Raw genomic sequence first — 22916 nt, forward strand, 5'->3', positions numbered from 1 at the left:
TTCGTTTCACTCTCAAGATTATGTTCAAGCTTTAGTAGAAACTAGAGTAGAACGCAGCCGTGAAGGCGGTTTGAAGAGGACTGCGCAGTAACATTCGCGCGCTTTGTAGTATGACGTGTTTTCCGCTGAGCCAATAGAATCATTTCAGTAAGAGGTGCCTATTTGTGCGGGTCACGCGTGAATGTTTCGAGTTTTATTTGTAAATATCATAATCAACGAATTTAGGGTACTATTTGCGTGTGTGCGATAGATCCAGGACGAGCAAAAAGACAAGTACTTCGTCGACAGGCGAGGGAAATAGTATTTTAAGTGTATTTGTATTTTGTAAGCATGCAGCAGTAGGCGTTCATAGGTGGGGAAGGTGAAGAACGCCATGTTACCACGCTTCAAAAGAAGACAGTACTCGCGTGTGGTATCGGCCTGCGAACAGTACAGAGGATAAATCAAACTACGGAAATAAAAATAATGCAGTGTTCAGGTCGCCAGAGAAGAACCCTAAGAGGAAGAAGCCAGTGACGGACCTCGATGATTTCAATAAAAATGTTCTGCGTACAACAATATTTGATAAGATAAAAACGGCGAATATCCTACGGCATTGAAACTGGACCGTCCATTTACCTTCCTTAATATCTCGAAAATTTTCCTCAACACATTCGCGGGGTTTGATGTTAAAAATTAATTTGGACTTTTAGGAAACGTTTAAGCCCACGAAAATATAAGTCATCGCTTTGGAATTCAGGATATTACTGGATGAAAAAATGTTTACACATTCATGCTGTTATGAGTAGCCAAATTGGCATCACCGCACCTCATACTTCTGTCTCTCTCTGCGCAACGAAACCGCCTTCCGGGCTGCGTTCTACTTTAGAGGCGGCAAACTATCGATAGTAACCGCCATCGATATTTTCCGATATTATGAGCTCTACTATCGATAGTAATCGGTAGTTTACAAAAAGTGGAACGAATCATATCATTATGCTCAAAAATAGAACATTTATTGAACACAATCCACAAAAAAAAAAAAAAAAAAAAAAAAAAAAATCAGTAGAAAGCACAACTATTTCATGCTATGTAATTTCTGAAATTCAAATCGGAATCACTCATAAATCTCTTCAGTGGCACGTCCGAGACATTCTCGGGCTGCACGCGCTTGCCCATAACGTGATCGCCCGAGAAATTCTCGTTCAGCTGCAGTGTTCATTTTTCGATCGCCCGACATTTTCTCTGGTATTGTAATATCTTTGGAAAAATGTTTTACAGCATTCTCAACAGATGGCAGGAGAGTTTTCAGTTGCTTTCATGAAGTCTTTGACCTAAAATGTGCCTCTTCTCTCGCCTACATACAGTCTCTGACAACATATAAATCTAATTTTTTGTTAGGTTGAATGGAGAATCCCACCTTCCAAAATGCTAAATAGTCTTTCTGCCGGCACTGAAGTTGCAGGTACGGAGAGATACTTAAACTGCAAACAGCTGTACAATTTCTGTTAGCGCGAAAAATAAGCCAATGAGGAAAATAAAACTATCATTGACTATCGATAATAGGCAACTGACTATCGAAGTATGACGATAGTGGTCGTTATCGATAGTTTTCCGCCTCTAGTAGAAACTGATAATGGTGATTTCACTGACAGGAGAAGTTCGTGGAACCTGATACAATGAATCACACTCGGAATATGAACGGATAGGGTAATTCTGAACTTATTTTGATTAACCTCACCTTAAGTGGCTTATGACTGTCTCGGTAAATAAATTCAGTTTCATTTGTGATTCAGAATGTTAATAAGTGTTGACTCATATTCAGCTAACAATATATTATTATTCTCCTCCTTCTCTTCCTTCGTCATCATCTTTTTCTTCCTCTTCCGTCATCCAAGAATCCCATCAGCAGCAAAAGCGTTCCGTCGTGTTGTGGGGTGGGATCATATCGTATCATATCATATCGTATCGTATCGTATCGTATCGTATCGTATCGTATCGTATCGTATCGTATCGTATCGTGTCGTGTCGTGTCGTATCGAATCCATTGATAGACATGGACTGGTATAAGGCGATACTACCTCTATCAGTGGAAAACATAAAATGGCGTGTTATCCTGGAAGAACTATGATGACCTCGCTGTGAAAAGGGAGATGATTTTGAAAGAATCCAACTTGTTTCGGAGAGGTAGTATCGCCAGTCCATGACTATCAATGGATGAGGATGATCTTTTCCCAGGCACGTGCAGCATATTTAACAGATATTTAATGTTGTCTACGGACGGAGGCCGGGGTTGGAAGTAGGAGATAGGAAGTTGCAGTTTGAAGGAAGTGTAGCGGAGAGAATGAAGATGAAAGAGAATTGTTGGGAAAGTATATAAATCGATAATAGATTCAGCTCTTCTTTCTTGCCGAAGTAGATTGGCAATGTGTACGGTTGAGTTTAAGGATTTCGAAGTACTGAATGGCGGAGGCAGAAATCCAGGACAAGGATGCATAGGTTATGAAACTTCCAATGATAGCTTTCTGTGAACTGATTTGGACGCCCCTGTGTCCCCATGATTGACTTACAAACCAATTGGAGGACGTGAAACTTGCGGTATGCCTTGTTTAAATTTCGTCAATACCGTATGTATATGCCGTCGAAGATTACTTTTGAACGTGATACCTAGGTAAGTGGGGTGACGATTTATGTGAGAGGATGGTTCTTAGTAAGAGGTGGATTTGGTTAGTGGGGCGGTACTTGTGTATACGGTTTTTAAATATTATAAATTGTGCTTTGTTTTCATTAATTTAATCTGCCAATGATTTTGCCATTTTTGGAAATTTCTGAAGTGGGTTATCTGTATCTAGGGTGAGATTTGCTATATCGTCTGAAAATTGCTCTAGTACGAGTGGTGGGGAGGGTTGGGGATGTTTGCAGCATAGATGGTGAAAGGAAGGGGAGACAGAGGGCTCCCTTGCGGCACGGCAGCCTCGACGGAGAAAGTGTAGGATAGGATATGATAAATTGTAATCTTGGCAGAGCGGGAGTTGGAAAATTGGCAAGGATGTGGATGATTATTTTAGGGAGCTAGTGATGGCGCAGTTTGAATATTAGACATGAGATCCACTATTTATCAAATGCCTCTTCTATATTTGTGTTAATGATAGCTGCTCGATTGTTCGGAGGGAGATATTTTGTTAGGGATGTGAAGGCGTGGAAGACGCGGTCGTAGGCGGAGTATTGGATGCGGAAACCTGCTTGGGATTACGGAATGAATTGAAGGGAGTTTAGACAGGTGTATATACGATGGGGTAGGATAGTCTCTAAGATTTTGGAAAGAACTGGGAGAAGGCAAATCGGGTGGTAAGTTGAATGGGATGTTGGCTTTTTAGGAGGGATGGTGCCGGTTCGGATTATACTATAAATAGTACGTAATAGTTGTAAAATAAGCTAAGGGTCTTTTTAATATGTCTACAAGTGACTTGATCTCTTCCAGGATGTATGTTCATTTTGTTTCTTAATATCTTGAACTGTAATGGATTTGTTTAGAGGTTGTTGTAAGTTGAGAGCATGCGCGGGTTTAAAGACCACGTTCCGGGAGATAAAATTTGGGATCTCTTGAAGGAAACAAAAACGTATTTTAAATATTCCGCAAAGAGGTTGGCTTTGGTTTTTGGATCATTAGGAGCTGATTATGGGGTAATGGTGATAAGGGTTTTTAATCGGGATTAATTGTTTAAGTTTATTCTAATATGTGGATCCTTCAAGACACAAACCCAATAAATTCATTTTTGATCGAATTGCAGTTCATTTTCACTCATGTCTATCCTTCAGATTACTAAAGTTCTATAATAATGTGTTAGAGAAACCTGTAACGCCCAGACTTATTACAGTATATATAAAAGGATCATTTTTATCAAGTCCACTATCTGTTACCTCTAATTCTATGTGTAATTTATAATTTTTCAGATGTTTCGTTTCAAATTGATCAGTATTTCTAAGAATGTTTAAAAAATTCAACTGAATGCAAGGTTTATTTAAAACTCCCTATTCAGAATCAGGTCAGGTTCATAAACTGAACATAATTATTTCGAATAACGAAGTGCTTGACAGCATACATATTTTATGCATATTAGCATCATAATCGTAAGAGTCAAATTTTCTATCTCAAATATTTTCAATTTTCTAAGTGGAAACCCGTCTAGAACTTTCCCAAGTAACCTGCTTTCGACGTGACAGCTCACTCCTTTCTATCACAGGTTGTTTCTGGCTAAGTGATACATTTGACATTCCAATTTGAACGATTCTGGTCACTCTTTGTTCACAAATAGGCAACCTAATAAAAATAAGTGGCTTTATAGAGAATATAAGTACAGTTTGTAAATAAGCGACTGTGAACATTGAGAATGTCCGGCAACGTTTTGACAAATGTTAATGCGACTGTCATATTTGTGCCAAATATTTGTTGTAAATTATCGAGGATATATTTTACTGTTACAGGCACTCCTTACGGGAAAATGCCCCTCTTGGAGGTGGATGGTAAGGAAGTTTATCAGTCTTTAGCCATCTGCCGCTACCTGGCCAAGCAATTCAAGCTCATCGGAAGTAACGACTGGGAGGCTTTGCAGATTGATTGTACCGTGGACACTATCACAGACTTGAGGCTTGGTAAGTAGAACATTTACTGTGTATAGGTAACAGTTCCACGTCTCTCGTCATAGAGGTTCTCTACTGTACAGACACGAAACAGCCGTCTTTACGGCTGTCCCACAGGGGACAACATTGTCCAATAGGACGACTTAAGTCATAGTTTATCTCTTACGGGGGCCATTCAGCGAAATAATATGTCAACCAAGTCAGAGGAAAATATACACCGCAACTTCTTAAAACTGAATACGCTGCCTAAACGAGTATTCCTATTAAAAATGGAGCACGTAGTGAATTTCCTGTCGAAAGGCTCATATGCATTTTGACAAGCGACTGTGAACATTGAGAATGTCCACCAAAGTTTTGACAAATTAGCATCATTAGGAGCTGATTATGGGGTAATGGTGATAAGGGTCCGACTACAGATATTTGTTGTAAATTACCGAGGACATATTTTACTGTTGTAGGCACTCCTTACGGGAAAATGCCCCTCTTGGAGGTGGATGGTAAGGAGGTATATCAGTCTGCAGCCATCTGTCGCTACATGGCCAAGCAATTCAAGCTCATCTAAAGTAACGACTGGAAGGCTTTGCAGATTGACTGTACCGTGGACATGATCACTCTGCATGTTTCAACCCGTAAGATCTGAAATAAAGGGAATACTATTGCTTTGAAGGAAAAAAGTAAAGGATTTGGAACGAAATTTCCAACAAGTTAACAGGATTCGATGGATTAATTTCGTACTCACTCGTGAGCATACGTTGTTATTGTGATCGTCCAATAATCTCATACAATTCAAAGCCTACTAAAGAAGTTTTGACGACCCCTATCCGTGTACAGAATAAAGTCCGTGATATTGTTTTGTTATTTAAAGCGATTCTTATGTCATCCGCAACATAAGTGAGGAGTGTCTGTTCAAGGTTCTATTTTCACCTTAAAATTTGTTGGAAAAGCACAGGAATGTAATATAAAAGGCACATGGAACCTAAACGCATGATCGGATTCGGTACAACTTTTAAGGAATTTCATCTTTCTAGTCTGGATTGCTCATTACAAACTATTGTTATGCGAATGGACGAAATGCTGATTTTCTTTTTTTTTTTTGGAAGTGGGAGTAGGACCCTTTGGTCAGACACTCCTCATGTGTCCGCACATTCTCGACACTTTTATCGTATCCAGTGTACTTGAAACCAAGGTGGGTACGGGTGAAGCCGTGCGTTGCGAACTGGAACATTGATTGTATCATTTGTACCATTTATACCCCTGCCTTCGTGATGTGCAGGCCGTACTGTAGCTCCGATGACGTCACGCAAAGAGGCGAACCGTTTCCAAGGACCAAGGGGAATGTTTTCATTCCCCTTCCAGAAGGGAAGGGGCAGGCCACCTAGAAGGTTACGCCTTCTCTCTGGCTAGGAGATTTGGCGGGGTTTGGGGATTTGATTGGGTTGGGAGATAAAAAGGAGGGAGCTTTAAATTTTGGTGATGTGTAGGTATGGCCTCTTGGCTAAGGTGCGTAGCTTTTCCGTGCTTTATTTACATTTTCTGTATTACAATTTTACAGTGATTACAATGGGATTACATAATTTACATTGATGTTACCTTAAAGCTATTTTACATTCCTATGGATTAGGAGGGTTATATGTTGCTTAGATGGAGCGGGGGTGGGTAGGTGCAGTTACTCTAGCATAGGTGAGTTGATATGCCTGGAATTAGGTATGAGGTTAGGAGGTAGAGAGTAGTTGTGCATTGTTGGAGAGAGGTGATGAGGAGGCGAAGAAAGTCGGGTTTAGGAGGTCGTGGGGTGATGCGTGCTATGTTGGGAGAGGGGAGATATACTGGTGGGTACGCTGGGATTGGATTGGGGGGTGGTCGGGTACGGGGTTGTGCGTAGTCAGGGGTGCGGCGGTTGGGCTGGGAATAGGAAGGTTCCACTCTATGATGTTGGCCAAATACTTGAGCTTCTGAGCTGATGAGTTGCCGGACGTGAGTTTCGGATGATAGCTGTAGTCGGACCATGTAAGTGGGTCCGTGCTTGTTGCGTATCCTTATGGCTCGTTGTGCTGGGATGCCTGCAGTTCGGAGTTCTTGGAGTATTTCCGGCTCGGCGATGTTCGGAGAGATTGCACGTAGCACACAGCTGGACCTGGCCCGGGGCGATGGTGACTGTTGGATGGATGTTGGAAGGTTCGAAGTGTTGACTGACGGCGATGGCGGAGCTAGTTCCTGCGGAGTGATCGGGGGTTGCTGGGATGAGCGTGACGTGGGATTCGGGAGAGATGATGACATGACTGGGGAGGGGTGGCAGGTTACACTGGTAGTGATTACGGTTGATACCGGATTGCAGGGAGAGGTAGTAATTGTAGTGATGGTGGTGGTGGTGGTTGTTATTGTTGGGGGTGGGGGTTCATGGAAGAAGGGTATGAGGCTCGGATTTTTCTGTAGCTGGTTCAGTATTTCCTGGGGAGTTGGTATCACCGAATAGTTCTTGCCTCGGAATCTTGCTCCGGAGGTGTACAGGCGGCGCTCTGCTTCTTCTCCGCTGGTTTGTATTATGATGTGCGCTGTAGGCTTCCTGGTGCGGTAATCGTGTGGTCTGAATACATTAACCACCTGAGGGTCTGCTGCATTGAGTTCTTGGTAAATGTCATATTCTGAGATAGTAAGGTCTACTCCTGGGATGAATACGTAGGGCATGGTGGATGGGGGAGGCGACAGCCAACGTGGCGTCTGCCTATTTATGCTTTGTTGCGGTCGGCTGAGCTGCGATTAAAGGTGAAGGCTGCCCAGCCGAAAAAAATCTAGGAGTAGAGATATGTGATGAGATCTGTGATGAGTTGATGTGTGTGAACCGTTTCCTCCGTCCGTCACGTGGAATAAAGGGACATGACACGACTGATCCTTGAAATAATGAAAAATTCGCCCACAGGTACATGCCAAAGCGTGCCTGAAAGCCACGTTTACGGGTGACATGTGGGTTGTGGTCAGACAAATAATGGCTGCTGTGATGGTTGAAAATACCTTCCCGAGTGAAGCTACATTCGTCACTCCATATCACATTCTTTATAAAATGTTCGTTACCTTCAACTTGTTGCAAAAGCCATACACAGAACTGTACTCGTTGAATGCGGTCTTCTGGCCGCTGGTGTTGAGTTAACATGTAATGATATGGATGCAATATTTCGTCGTGCAACACGTCAACAACCAGTGTTTGAGAAAGCTGGAACTGCCTTGCAATATCAAGGGTACTTTGCCGGGGTGATTGGTGAACGGCTTCAAGAATGTCGTCCTCTGTTTATGGAGTACGTCTAGTCCTTGGACGGCCTCTGTCCACTACTTGTGGATGAAGATTACCGGTTTCCCGCAGATGTTGCTCAAGGCGACGAAAAATGTTCTTATCGCGATGGCGCCTTTGAGGGTACCGTGCTGCATACTCACGAGCAGCAGCAGAAGCTTGGTTATCGGATGCACCCAGCATTAAAAGTATATCGACGTATTCGCCATTTGTGTACTCTATCAGGAAGCTGCCCTACATGCACTTGACAGGACCATTTATGGTTGTGCACTGCGTGATTAGTCGACTCATGCATTCAGTTCAATGGATCACACTGTCATGTGTTCGACTATTGTCATGTGACAACAGAATGTCATGCTTACAAATGCAGTTACACGACGGGAACTAGGGACCTGACGTCACACACACAAAAAACCTGATGTAGATTCTAGCCGTAGCTCCATGGTGCATGTGGGTTTGATAACGCAGCAGTCCACTCACTGAGCTGCGACGGCGGGTACGGGAGAGCGAGATGATGCACGTTTCTCTATTACATTCCGATGCGCTTCAGGATGTGACAGTGTTGCCAGCTTCTCGTTTTCGACTTGTTTTCCAACAGCACCAGAACCGCTTTGGCTACAGAAACTTTTGTCTTGCAATGGGATGAGGATTCGCATGCCGACCTCCAAGTGTGGCATTTTTTGTTCACCCTGTATAGATATAGTTGTATTTTAGCCGCGGTACGCACACGTTCTTAACATTGTGGTAACTTCGAACTCACACATTGTATTTAAATTCGCAACACATGATATTCGCAGAAAAACGCGTTATATTATAACAGTTAAATGAATAAATTCCACGCGAAGTATTACGTCCCTTAATTTATAATACTCATCACGTAAAGATACTGTAACCGAACAACAGGGTTACAGATTTCATTCAGCAATTATTATTATTATTATTATTATTATTATTATTATTATTATTATTATTATTATTATTATTATTATTATTATTATTATTAATTGACCCGATTCATTAGATTTTATATTCTGATTTTCATCATTTATACTGTAATATAATTATCACGCATATTATGCCATTTAATCATAGGATAAGGGAATTTTGTTTGTAATTATTCTGTATACTAGCGAATGTACCCGTGCTTCGCTACGGTATTCTACATTGTATTCGAATATCGAAGTAAATAGTGTACATGCAGTAAATAAGATTGTTTTAAAATTGCATGTCTCTTAGCGTTATCCGAGAAAGAGCATGGGGAGGTCCCCGTACGTTGTTTCCAATGTAAAGTGTTTGTTACGGATTTGTGATATAACGGCAGGCTCACTTGCCTACTGCCATTCACAATCGAGTTGGAAAGTTTACATTATAATTGCAGGCCCCATTGCCTACTACGCGGACAGAATCGATTTGGGGAGTTTTCGTTAAAATGGCAGCCCCCCCTTTCCTACTTCCAGACAGATTACAGTTGAGGAGTTTCTATTATAATGGTAGGCAATTACCCTACTATCACTCGAAATTGAGTTGTGCAGTTACCATTTTTAATGCCAGGCCCATTTTCCTACTGCCAGCCAGCTTACTGCCAGTCATACCAAGATGGTGAGTTTCCATCAAAATAGCAGTCCACTATGCCTAATGCCAGTCACATTTTAGAAGAGGACATTTCTTTATAATGGCGGGCACCCTTGCCTACTGCCAAACACAATCGGGTAGGGGAGTTTTAAACAAAACTGCATGCTCACTTGCCTTCTGCAAGTCAAATCGAGAAGGGAACTATTCTTTACAATTGTAGGCCTTCCTCACTAATGACAGTTACACAGGAGTTGGAGAAGGAACCCTTTCCTACTGCCAGTCAAAGTCGGTGTGGGGAGTACTGATTACAATATCAGACCCACCCTTTCTCGATTGCTAAAAATCGACATCAGTGAATATATATAGATAGACATACGAAAGTATATGCGTGTTTACAATATTGAAGACCTTCATTTACAGATTAACTGCTACTAAACGTACGTCATATCGACAAAGGATTATACCATAAGACACGCCGGATTTAGTGGCCTAAATGGCTGGTCCTATGATATGTCATCTATTCTTGGGTGAGATCGAGTTAGAAACGTGGAACAGGGTAAAGGTTTTGTAAGATTATCTCACATTACATTACTTTTCGGATAATTATGTGACAGCTGCATACATAGCATTTGGCTCACATATGGCTACTGGGTGGGCCAATTTTCGTGAAGAGTATGATGATTCTGTATTTCATATAAGTAATTGAAAGTATGAATTATGCATGTGAAAATTCCAAATTGACTTAACATCGATTAATAGCGAAAAATAAAACGTAAAAGGGATACAGATACGGCAAAAAGTCATAAGACCAAGGTTGTAGATCATTCCAAATTGAACGGAGATTGTGCAATCCGTTATGTGATAGGAATTTCCTAAGGTCTGCACCATCATTAAAATTGCCTGCATATTTCGTTATTCTTCAGGGATAAAAAGTAAAAAAATTAATGATCTAGGATGTTTTCCTTTCGTTACAGGCTAAAACGTATAATTTTGTCAAATTTCAATTATCTTCTTTTTCGTCTGGCAGATTATGCCGCAATCTGGATTTTGGGCGAGGCGGGTAAAAATTAGGACTTTCAGGAAACTAAACCAAAAATTATGGAGATGGTCATTATTACCCCTTAAACATCAAGCTGTACGAAAATTTCGCCAAAATTTATATAGATAAGGAATCTGCTCCATGTAAAACACCTTTTGAGCTATGTCCGCTGGACTTAACCTGCAAAAGTGACCATTCATGATATCTCCCTTATTAATCCTGCTGACGAAAAAATGCACATGAAAAGAAAGGTTTAGAGGTGGAATTCCATCACGTTTCGTCGATTTCCAGTCAGGTTGGTCTTGTTCTGTATATATTGTGGAAGAGTAAAATCACAATTTCGGTTCCCTATAAACCGCCAGTCCATTCCGGAACATGAAATGTTATTTACGTTTCAAACCTACCTTTGGACAGGTGGATGCTAAATATAAATTTTGGTTCGAATGTCTTCAGTAGTTTTCAAGTTGTAAGAAATACGCTTTACACGCACCCGCTCGTGAGTCAAGTCCGATGGGAATTGTACAGAAAAACGGTCCGTTAATGATATCTCCCTCATTAATCCTCGTATCGAAATGATGCACATGAGAAAAAAGGTTTAGAAATTAATTTCTACCAAGATAGGTAGATTTCCATTAAGTTTGGTTGTGTATATTTTGTGGAAGTGTAAAATCACTGTTTCGGTTTCGTATAAACCCCCATTCAGTTCAGGGATTTAGAAACAATATTTGCCCTAAAACCTATCAAGGATAGGTGTATTCTAAATATGAGTCTTGGTGGAAATACATCCAGTAGTTTGTAGCACTCGCGTACATACGGCGTAATTAAGGAAGAAAATAATACAGTTAAGAAAGTTGAAACTAATAGAAAATGGATTATAACTGAGGACCGCCGGATAACGACAAATATGTAAATGCCAAGTTAATGTATTGGAAAATCAAATGCCCCTCAATAAATTATGCTAGTGTGAGTTATGGATATAATAAAGCGGTAACAGAGGAGAAATTTAGGTCCAGTGATTCTTAGGTAAACAAATAATAAGAAGATGACTAATGGTGTTATTACTTAATCTATTCGAGGGCGGTTATAACATCCAACGATATTCCGCCAATATCCCGCAGATAGGCCGATTGACGCCTCTTTTGCCTTCTACCCAAGGAACAACCATGAATTTAAAAGCATGATGAGGAAAATCGCAATACGTTACTTCCCTGCTGGCATGCAGTCAGAGACGTTGCCATGGTAACCTGTAGGTTCGTTGTCGGTCTGTCGGTCACTCAATGCAGAGCATGATACCAGCGGAAAATTGTAAATTTCTCCGTCATGTGAAGAGTAAGGTAAATTATGAACATAACGAAAATTGTTTAAAATGAAGAGACGTTTTACGTACGGTAAACGAAGTTTACAGAAAATCAATAGTATAAGAGAAAATGGAGGAAAACCATTCTGGTTTTCCTATAAACCCCCCATCTATTCAATGATTTTAAAATGATATGCATATCGAAACCTTCCCCAGGATGAGTGTACTCTAAATGTGAAGTTTGGTTGAGATCTATCCAGCCGTTTCGAAGTGAGGGTGGAAAAACCATTCTGGTTTTCCTATAAACCCCCGGTCTATTCAAAGATTTTAAAATAATATGTATATCGAAACCTTCCCCGGGATGAGTATACTCTAAATATGAAGTTTGGTTGAGATCTGAGATGTATCCAGCTGTTTCGACGTGATGGTGGAAAAACCATTCAGGTTTTCCTATAAACCCCCCGTCTATTCAAAGATTTTAAAATGATATGCATATCGAAACCTTCCCCGGAATGAGTATACTCTAAATATGAAGTTTGGTTGTGATCTATCCAGCCGTTTCGACGAGATGGTGGAAAAACCATTCTGGTTTTCCTATAAACCCTCCGAGTATTCAAAGATTTTAAAATGATATGCATACCGGAACCTTCCCCGGGATGAGTATACTCTAAATATGAAGTTTGGTTGAGATCTATCCAGCCGTTTCGACGTGATGGTGGAACAGACAAACAGACAAACAGACAGACAAACAGACAAACAAACAAACAGACACGAAACGTAAAAACCACCGATTCGGTCTTGAGTTGACCTAAAACGGATAAATATCTGAAAATTTGGCAAAACAAAAGAAATTACAGACAGCGGACCCCCTACAATTTTATTTATATAGATTAATAAGTGAGATTTGTTGGTTTGAAATAGTCATACTGTAACTTGTAACTGTGGCCAGATGAGCTGGCATATTATTTTGCAATCGAGGCTATGTTTAACCGAGGTGTATTAGGCAAGTAAATTTTCAGCTGACATATGCTAGGTACTCATCGGTAGTCCGCGTGGGCAAGCTAATATGACACATGACTGATTTTGTATAGTGCGTGGCCACGTGGTTTCGATCGAGTGTCTGTATTCGCTAACTACCGTATGTCGATGTGGAAGGGATGGCCAGATAGTAGGGAGATGAGTGGGCATCACGAGTTTATAACAGTGGAAATAAGGAGTGGTCTAGGTGTTCTAAGAGTGGTGGTCAGAGCTAAGAGGTGTTTGAAGAGGTCTAAAAATCGTTGAAAAGGTGTAAGAGTGGTGGTCTGATCTGAGTAGAGACGGGTACTGGGCTGATAGTGAAGCAGCAGCATCTGGTTGTGAGTTAGAACTTTGCAATGTAAGTTTATTTCAGTAGATTCACCAGAGATTTAGTGCCGTGGTCTGCAGAGGTATAGGAAATATATATTGAATTTAATCGATATATGCAGTTAACGGTCGTCATGGTACTTCGAATTCTTTATTGAATTATACTATGCAATTTGCGAACTTTGTTCGAGAATTGAATCTAACGTAGATACATCTAACATCGCATAAAACTGTTGTATTTATTTCAACAGTCTCTATATTAGCTATCAGGACGTGTGAAACTAGATAGTATGCCTGGATCAAATCAAATCAAAATCTCTTTATTTGCAAATGAGGTGGCAAATGGTACACTAAAATACATTATTGTCAAGCACTAAATATTAAATTAACAAGAGAATAAAATTTTCCTATAATACAATATTATATAATTTACGTTAACAATTTTTTCTATTAAACACACAGCTCATCCTTAATAAATTTACATTGTTTACAAAATTCTACTTATAATATCACCTGTACTACTTACAAATATAGTCATCTGATATACAGTATGTGGAATTACTTCAAATGATACGGTACAACTGGTATAAGATTAAAATTTACATTGCATTTATTTACTTTTTCTTTTCTTTACCCATTCTGGAACCTAAGTAGCATAACGACCTGCTGCGTCTTAACCAGAGCCCCACCACTTTTCAGAGTTCCTGAAGGGCCTTCACAGCTACCGTAGCGGTCCCAGGACCCTCGAAGTCCCCACTGTACTTCACCCCTACAGGCAGTCCCCTACTTGGGCTGTCCAAACTCCTTAGACCAGGGGATGGAATTAATTTATTCACACACATTCTTTATTTACTTTAACCTGCACTGGTCGAATGCCCTCTAACATTTCAATTATTTTCTCTGTTGCTGTTTATTCTCTTTTTGAATATCTGTACAGATTTTGGAAAAGGATCAAACACTACCCCTGGTAAACTGTTCCACACCTTCACACCCTTCCCAATGAATGAAAATTTACCCCAATCGCTTCTGCTAAAATTCCTTCTAATTTTATATTTGTGGTCAGTCCTGCCGATATAATTATTTTCCAACTGAAGCCTCTCACGGATATCTCCCCATGCTGCTTCTCCTGTATAGGCTCTATATAAACCTATAAGTATAGTTTTCTCCCTTCTCTTACTTAAAGTTTCCCACCCTAGTTTCTTTAACATTTCTGATACACTACTCTTTCTCCTGAAATCCCCTGTTACAAATCTTCCTGCTTTCCTCTGCACACTATCTATTTCTTTTATTAGGTATTCTTGGTGAGGATCCCAAACACTGTTTGCATATTCCAGTAATGGACGAACCGTACTTAAGTAACTTTTCTCTTTTAATTCTTTGTTGCATCCTTTAAGTAGCCTCATTATGACATGTAACGATCTGTATGCTTTCCAACAATGTCATCCACATGACCCTTCCAGTGCAAATTACTTTCAAATCTTACACCTAAGTATTTGCACTTGCCATCTTTTGGGATAACTACCCCATCCAAACTATATTCAAATTCAGTTTTAAAATTCCTGTTTGTAAATGTTGTAACAGTTGATTTGCCTCCATTAACCTTCATGTTATTTTCTTCAACCCATTGTTGGATACACTCAAGGCCCCTTTGTAATTCTGAACAATCCTCAATGGTATTTATTTCCCTATAAACAATTATGTCATCTGCTTACAATCTTATTTTTGATGTTATATTGTTCCCTAAATCATTTACGTATATTAAGAAAAGTAACGGACCGATTATACTACCCTGTGCAATTCTCTTCCAAACTTTCTCTTCCTGCGATACGTTAATTCCTACTTTGACTTTCTGATCCCTTGAATTTAGAAATGTTTTTACCCAACGTGTAACCCTTACGTCCAATCCTATTCCCTCCAATTTCTTTAATAATATTCCATGTTCCACTCTATCAAAGGCTTTGGAAAGATCTATGGCTATGCAATGTAACTGGCCTCCTGAATCCAATTGATCTGATATGTCCTGCTGAAATCCCACCAGTTGTGCCTCACAAGAAAATTTCTTTCTAAATCCATACTGGATCCTCATGAACCAATTTTTATCATCACATATCGCTCTGATGTACTTTGCTATTAAACTCCCCAGTATTTTACAAACTATACTGGTCAGGCTGATTGGTCTGTAGTTCTCTGGTTTCCTTTTATCACCCTTTCCCTTATAAATTGGTATTATTATAGATTCCTTCCATTCCTTTGGTATTACACTATTATTTATGACATAGTCAAAGAGAAATGTTAAATAAGGCACTATGTACCACCCCATTGTCTTTATCATCTCACCAGTAATTTGATCACTTCCTGCTGCTTTTCCTTGCTGAAGCAGTTGGATTTCTCTGAAAATATCTTCATTTTTGAACGAGAAGCTTCTTGTTTCCCTCTGTGTCTGTCCCTCTGTAACTTCTGTTTCGGTTTCCAACTCCTGACAGTCATCTACTGAATCTCTAAATTCCCTACTAAAGAGGTTTGCTTTCTCAGTATCTGTTAAATAGTGTTCACCCCCTACTCCCACCATTGTAGGAATTTGGATTCCTTTTCCTTTTTGATTCCTGATATATGAATACAGCTTTTTCCATTTCCCTTTGTGGTCATTACGCTCTTGAAGAATGGCATTCATATAATTCTCTTTTGCTTCCTTTTTCACTCTATTCAGTTCCCTCATTAGCTGTTTTCTACTTTCTCTACTCTCCCTACCTTCTTTGATTTTCCTGTTTACTATTCTACATTTTCTTTTTAATTTTCTTATTTCCCTTGTATAATAAACAGGGTCTGAGGTCATTTTACCCTTCTTAACAGGTACAAATCTATTCTCTCCTTCCCAAACGATTCCTTTGAATTTAGCCCAAAGTGTATCCACATTACTCCCTTCACTTATCCAACAACTGAATTGTGATTTAAGGTAAGTCCCAAATATATCAACTTTAGTTTTTGTGTACAATTTCTTGTCTTGTGTGACCCTCTTATTAAGCCTTTTTGGTACCAGTTCTACATCCATTATTACAGCCTTATGGTCACCTATTCCTTCAATTACCTCAGTTCTATCAACAATTTCCCATGGTTTAACCAATAATACACTGACTGACAGAGCAAATGCAACACCAAGGAGGAGTGTTTCGAAAGGGATGAAAGTTGGGGAAAAAAGAGACGGCACGGACGAATAATTGATGTTTATTTCAAACCGATATGCAGGTTACACAATGCGCACGGCATCGACTCAGTAGGATGTAGGACCACCGCGAGCGGCGATGCACGCAGAAACACGTCGAGGTACAGAGTCAATAAGAGTGCGGATGGTGTCCTGAGGGATGGTTCTCCATTCTCTGTCAACTATTTGCCACAGTTGTTCGTCCGTAGGAGGCTGGGGCAGAGTTTGCAAACGGCGTCCAATGAGATCCCACACGTGTTCGATTGGTGAGAGATCCGGAGAGTACGCTGGCCACGGAAGCATCTGTACACCTCGTAGAGCCTGTTGGGAGATGCGAGCAGTGTGTGGGCGGGCATTATCCGGCTGAAACAGAGCATTGGGCAGCCCCTGAAGGTACGGGAGTGCCACCGGCCGCAGCACATGCTGCACGTAGCGGTGGGCATTTAACGTGCCTTGAATACGCACTAGAGGTGACGTGGAATCATACGCAATAGCGCCCCAAACCACGATGCCGCGTTGTCTAGCGGTAGAGCGCTCCACAGTTACTGCCGGATTTGACCTTTCTCCACGCCGACGCCACACTCGTCTGCGGTGAGTATCACTGACAGAACAGAAGCGTGACTCATCGGAGAACACGACGTTCCGCCATTCCCTCATCCAAGTCGCTCTAGCCCGGCACCATGCCAGGCGTGCACGTCTATGCTGTGGAGTCAATGGTAGTCTTCTGAGCGGACGCCGGGAGTGCAGGCCTCCTTCAACCAATCGACGGGAAATTGTTCTGGTCGATATTGGAACAGCCAGGGTGTCTTGCACATGCTGAAGAATGGCGGTTGACGTGGCGTGCGGGGCTGCCACCGCTTGGCGGCGGATGCGCCGATCCTCGCGTGCTGACGTCACTCGGGCTGCGCCTGGACCCCTCGCACGTGCTACATGTCCCTGCGCCAACCATCTTCGCCACAGGCGCTGCACCGTGGACACATCCCTATGGGTATCGGCTGCGATTTGACGAAGCGACCAACCTGCCCTTCTCAGCCCGATCACCATACCCCTCGTAAAGTCGTCTGTCTGCTGGAAATGCCTCCGTTGACGGCGGCCTGGCATTCTTAGCTATACACGTGTCCTGTGGCATACGACAACACGTTCTACAATGACTGTCGGCTGAGAAATCACGGTACGAAGTGGGCCATTCGCCAACGCCGTGTCCCATTTATCGTTCGCTACGTGCGCAGCACAGCGGCGCATTTCACATCATGAGCATACCTCAGTGACGTCAGTCTACCCTGCAATTGGCATAAAGTTCTGACCACTCCTTCTTGGTGTTGCATTTGCTATGTCAGTCAGTGTACATCTAGTAAGTTATTGAGACGAGTCGGTTCTTGTACTACTTGTGTAAATCCTTCCTCCCAAATTAACTTATTTGCCAGTTTCTGTTCATGGGCTTCACTCGCAGCTCCATTCCATTCAACATCAGGCAAGTTTAGATCTCCCCCAATTATTACCACATCATTATTATTGTTTTTATGAGTATAATCTATTATTTTCTCAAATATTTCCATGTCTCTTTCCTCTCTTCCAGGCCTGTATGTTCCTACAATTCCCACCTCCTTCATATTATCACAAATTAATTTTATCCCTAATATTTCATCCCTTTCATCGGTAAACCATTCGTGTGAACAATATGTTTCCTTCACCAGAATAAACACCCCCCTCCCTTTTTATATCCTCGGTCTCTACGATAGACTGTGTACCCTTCTGGAAATACTTCTCTATTACTCACCCCTTCTCTCAACCACGATTCCACTCCTATCACCACATCAGTCTCATAAGATTCCATCAATGTACCGAATTTTAATTCTTTATTTACTACACTCTGACAGTTTACCAAGAGCAATCTCAGACCTCCTTCCTCCCTAAAAATTGACTGTTGCAATTGGGTAACTTGAAATTCCTTACTTTCCTGAGTTTCATTTTCTAGTTACAGGTTCCTTCAATAAAGTTTTCCAATTTCTAACAATAAATATTGAGTGAACGTAACAGCATTGGAGCTTACTACACTCGGACAGGGAATGTAGGTCAACCCCAGGTCATATAAGAATTTAAGATACCAGCAGTCGGCTTCCGACTTTTATCCGATGTTTTTTCCAGGAATTTTGGTGTGTGCAGGCATCAGGTAATTACAGCAACAGACATGTTATGCATTAATAACATGAGGAAGAATGGAATCAATGGCGATATCATATTTCACTTCAAGTTCATACCAATAGCTTTTTTTTATTTAGATTAAATTTTCTGTATATGTAACAACAAATCTCACTGGGTATATTTTTAGTGTTAATGGACGGCAATGCTAGTCCATTGTGACGTAAGGTATACTCATAAATTCAGTTTTATCTTAATAATAAGTTATTCTATTTCCAAGTACAATCCTCAATTGTGGAAATGCAACCTTAATTTACAATTGTATTCCTGTATATTGCCAGATGTGTGAGTTTATCACCTCACGCCTTGAGATAATTGAGATAAGAGGCATGCTCTCCGAATGTAGTTGCTTATTACAGCAACTGGCGCTCAACGAATTTATAGTATATTGTGTGGAGGAAAGTAATAGTAAGGCTAGCGGCAGGAGTAGTTACAATACCATACCTAACCTAAACTATGAGGACTCTTTAGCTTAATAACAGCTGTTTACGTAAATCCTGATGTGATAAATTAAAGAGCAAACATGCAATATACTCAGATTTAAAGTAAGTTATCTCTGTTACTGTCACAATTATCCAAAGAATGCTCCCAATCCGCATGAATTACATTCACAAGTACAACTTGTAACATTCGCTTAGCTCGCCTCAAATGATCAGCTGATGGGCTTGGCGCGCGTTCTGCAGTACGGCCTGTATCTTGCAAAGACAGCGGTTATACACATTAATTATTCCGTTTGAGACAACATCAAGGACGTGTTCTACTTTTAAGGCCCAAATTAATAGAATGGTGGTGGTGGTTATTGTTGTGTCCTGCCCTCTACCAGAGGATCGAAGATATATTACGTGTTCTTGTGTACAGCTATTTCGGGGGCGTACTACTACGAGGAGAATGAGGAAGCCAAGGCCAAGAAGATACAAATCCTGCAGAAGGAAACGCTTCCGATGTACTTGTCCAAGCTGGACAAACAGGTGAAAGACAATGGAGGACACTTCGTCGGAGGAAAGGTATGTAGACAATGTCATCTGTCGGCTTTATTTTTTTTACAGACTGATATTTTCGTTTCATTTCTCAGAGTAGACATATTATATACTTACATATGTGAGGACCCGCTATAATCTTCGCCATCAAGTGCATTTCTGAGCAAACGGTGAGAAATTAAGCGAGTGACGAAGCTAATCAACACACTCCACATCTAGCTGCACTGCATAATTACGGGATCCAAGAGGCTTGGTATCCTGCAATGTAGTGTATAGTCTCTTAAAAAGAATGAGTGCATAGTATTATATGAGACAATAATTTACCATACCCTCATTTGTTGGACATATACATTTGTGTGTGGGGACTTTTATCTGCAATTCTCAGCCATTGTTTGCATTGCCGTTAAATTATGTGCCTGAAACTGTGGCGATTTAAAATGTATCTTCTTGCCATTGTTACGTCGGTTGCTTCGAAATTCTGATTGGCTCAATAACCAAATTTTTGACTTGAGCGTGCGCAGTGTCGATCTTCAACTGAGCGACCCGCGGCTTGACTGGACTGAACGCCAGTCTGTTCCCGGCAGATCGCCAAGATGGACGCGTTTGGAGAAGTTGTGTACAAAATGCGATTGAAAGTTGTTGGAGTGGAGTTTGATAAACCAGGCTAATAGCCTCGTTAATTAAGGCATTGCCTTAATTATAGCGCAATAATGTTGTGTGTTTCATATTTACAGTTTTTTTTAATATTAGTGTGACCGAACTATCTGAAGGAGGGTTCTTCATTACAAAATGGGCTAGAACGTAAGCTATTGGATTACAGTATATTAAATTGGACACCCAAAAATGTAAGTACAAGTATCTACTTAATTGTTTCGAAACTGTTCTGCTGCCGGATTATTTGGAGAAGAACGTGTGTATCAAGCTATCTGCGACAACTATTATATTAGAAGAAATGTTTTGGCAACGCTGTTAATATTACTTCGTCTCTTCTCCGCTACTGTAATTGAAATTAGGCCTATAGTTTATGGACCTGGCGACCACCGTTTATTCATTAAATTAAGCTGGACTTTCTTCTTCATCGGACATTTTAATGATATAAATTGTATCTGCTAAATATTAAAATGTAACTTAACGTGATTTTGGTAATGTTCTATATCCAAATTATTCTTATGGAGTAATTCTGGAACATGGTATATGCGCGGGTGAGAGACCTATTATTCCATTACTTTAATTTAACTGAGATTATCGTTGTGCTGCCTTTTTCTGTTTCTTAAGGTTATTATTATTATTATTATTAATTTTGTTGGTGGATTACTTTTTACATTTTTTGGTTCATATTTGTGGCATCCGATGGACTGTTGACAACGTTTTGAAAGACGTTATGTACTAGTATTGTTTTCGTAATGGCTCATTGTTTAATTACTTAATGGGATGGTTTATTTCCGGTCTTATTCGGCCATTACCGTTTTCCAAGGCCTCCTAAAATTAAAATTGTGTAACCGGCATTTAAATCCTTTATTAATATTTTGGTTGGAAGAAATGTTAAATTTAAAAGACTATACATAATTATTGTAATATTCTGGTTATAATAAACTGGAATTTGTTCCCTATTTCTTGATGATACTTTTGCCCTCCTCAGATTATTCGCGTCCGTTTTTCTTTCCTTCTTCTTTCATTATTGCGTGCCATGTTTTTATCTTATCTCCGGTACGCTAATTTTGTGTGGGCTTTGCCTATTGTCTCTTTAAGTCAGATGTTGGCTTCGGTTTTGGGAAGCTGTATGCTTCGTGTGTACCATTGTTTTGTTGTCTGTGAAATTTTAAGTGTTTCCCTTCGTAATTTGTAGTTTATTTGAGACATATTTTTATTCGGGTTCGTGCGATTTTCTCTTGTGTCCTTTCAATTATTTACGTGTGGAACTTTTTTTTTTTTGGGTCTGCTATCGTTGCCTTAAATATTGAGTGTGTTTCCGTGTTTCGGGGTGATTGAAATCCTTGTGTACTGGTTCCGGAAGCAAATTCCAGTTTATTGTGATTAATTGTAGTATACTTACTCACAAAGAAAAGCTGGCCAGTTATGTAATTAATATTTAATGCACGGATCCGTTTCAACATTTGTCATTCATTGATTCTAAGGCAAACTGTAGCTTGTAATCTGAGTGTGTTTTCACGATTTTATTTATCCTAAAAATAGACATTTGTCTCCTAATTTAATGAGTTGAATTATTACAATTTTTATCTTTCTTCTATTTACTTATTTATTACTACATAAAAATTATTTTACGTTGTTATCCGAGTGCGTACTCATAGTATATTTTGCTTTAAAAATTGATTTTTATCTATAATTTAAAGACATTATTTACAGATTTATTTTTTGCTCTGCAGTTTTCATTCCTAAATTCTGTTTAAATTTTTCCTAATTTTAAGTAAAGTTCAAGTTATTTAAACATTAATCTTGCTTTCATTTAGCAATCTTGACCTGGCAACCCCTCAAGTAGTTAGCTCGATCCAGTCCTTTCCCTTATGTTCTGTGCCCTCCACGCTGGTTTTGTTAATACTGCTACTGCTCGATGGTAAGTATTTTGCTTCTTGTGCACATTTGGTTATATTTATGGGGTTTTATTATCATTCCTGTTTTTATCTTTGTCGGGTTGCATTATATGTTGATCTTTTATTAGATTTCATTTTTATTCTTCTTCTTTCCCTATCGCTTTTATCACACCTGTGGGCTCGCGGATGTGAAGTGTGTCGCACATTTGGACTTGTCCATTTTTACGACCGGATGCCCTTCCTGACGCCAACCCTCTATGGATTGATGTAATCACTATTGCGTGTTCCTGTGGTGGTTGGTACTGTTTTGTGTGAATATGAAGAAGAAAGTGTTGGGACAAACACAAACACCCAGTCCCCGGGCTAGAAGAATTAATCAGAGGCGATTAACATCCCCGACTCGGCCGGGAATCGAACCCGGTACCTATGACCATTCAGCCAATGAGTCAGACATTTTATTTCTTGTTATTATCAAAATATAATTCACCTTCCACTTACAGGTGAGTCAGGCTATATATTTGATGGATTGCTTATGTTTAATTGTAACACTTACAGATAAAAGCAATGTCTCGCGCGACTGACAGCCTTACCATCATTCTGAAAAGCAATCGGCCATGCAGCTATGGTAATTTGCTGCTATATATTGAGCACCATTGTCTTTAAAAATGTAAGCGATTTCGTTGTTACATTGTTGTGTGTCGACAGTAAGGAGCTTTGACTCTCCGCCGATGCCATTCTCCCATCTGTAAGAGTAATCAAACATCAGCAATCGATCAAACATACCGTACTTATAATACCAATATAAATGGTCCGTTATTGGACATTATAAATTTT

At 40.2% G+C, this 22916-nt stretch overlaps 2 protein-coding genes across 2 annotated transcripts in view; one reads left to right on the forward strand and one right to left on the reverse strand.

Annotated features, from left to right (window-relative positions):
- The window catches only part of LOC136879389 (glutathione S-transferase-like), a 363810-nt gene that overhangs the window by 52651 nt on the left and 288243 nt on the right, over nucleotides 1–22916 (reverse strand). The window lies entirely within an intron of this gene.
- The window catches only part of LOC136879037 (glutathione S-transferase-like), a 36952-nt gene that overhangs the window by 6196 nt on the left and 7840 nt on the right, over nucleotides 1–22916 (forward strand). The window contains exons 2-3 of the mRNA XM_067152769.2: nucleotides 4465–4632; nucleotides 19415–19560. Coding sequence (XP_067008870.2) covers nucleotides 4465–4632; nucleotides 19415–19560 — 314 coding nt within the window. The remainder of the gene's footprint in view (nucleotides 1–4464; nucleotides 4633–19414; nucleotides 19561–22916) is intronic.

Source organism: Anabrus simplex, chromosome 8 (genome assembly GCF_040414725.1).
Source record: "Anabrus simplex isolate iqAnaSimp1 chromosome 8, ASM4041472v1, whole genome shotgun sequence".
Lineage (NCBI taxonomy): Eukaryota > Metazoa > Arthropoda > Insecta > Orthoptera > Tettigoniidae > Anabrus > Anabrus simplex.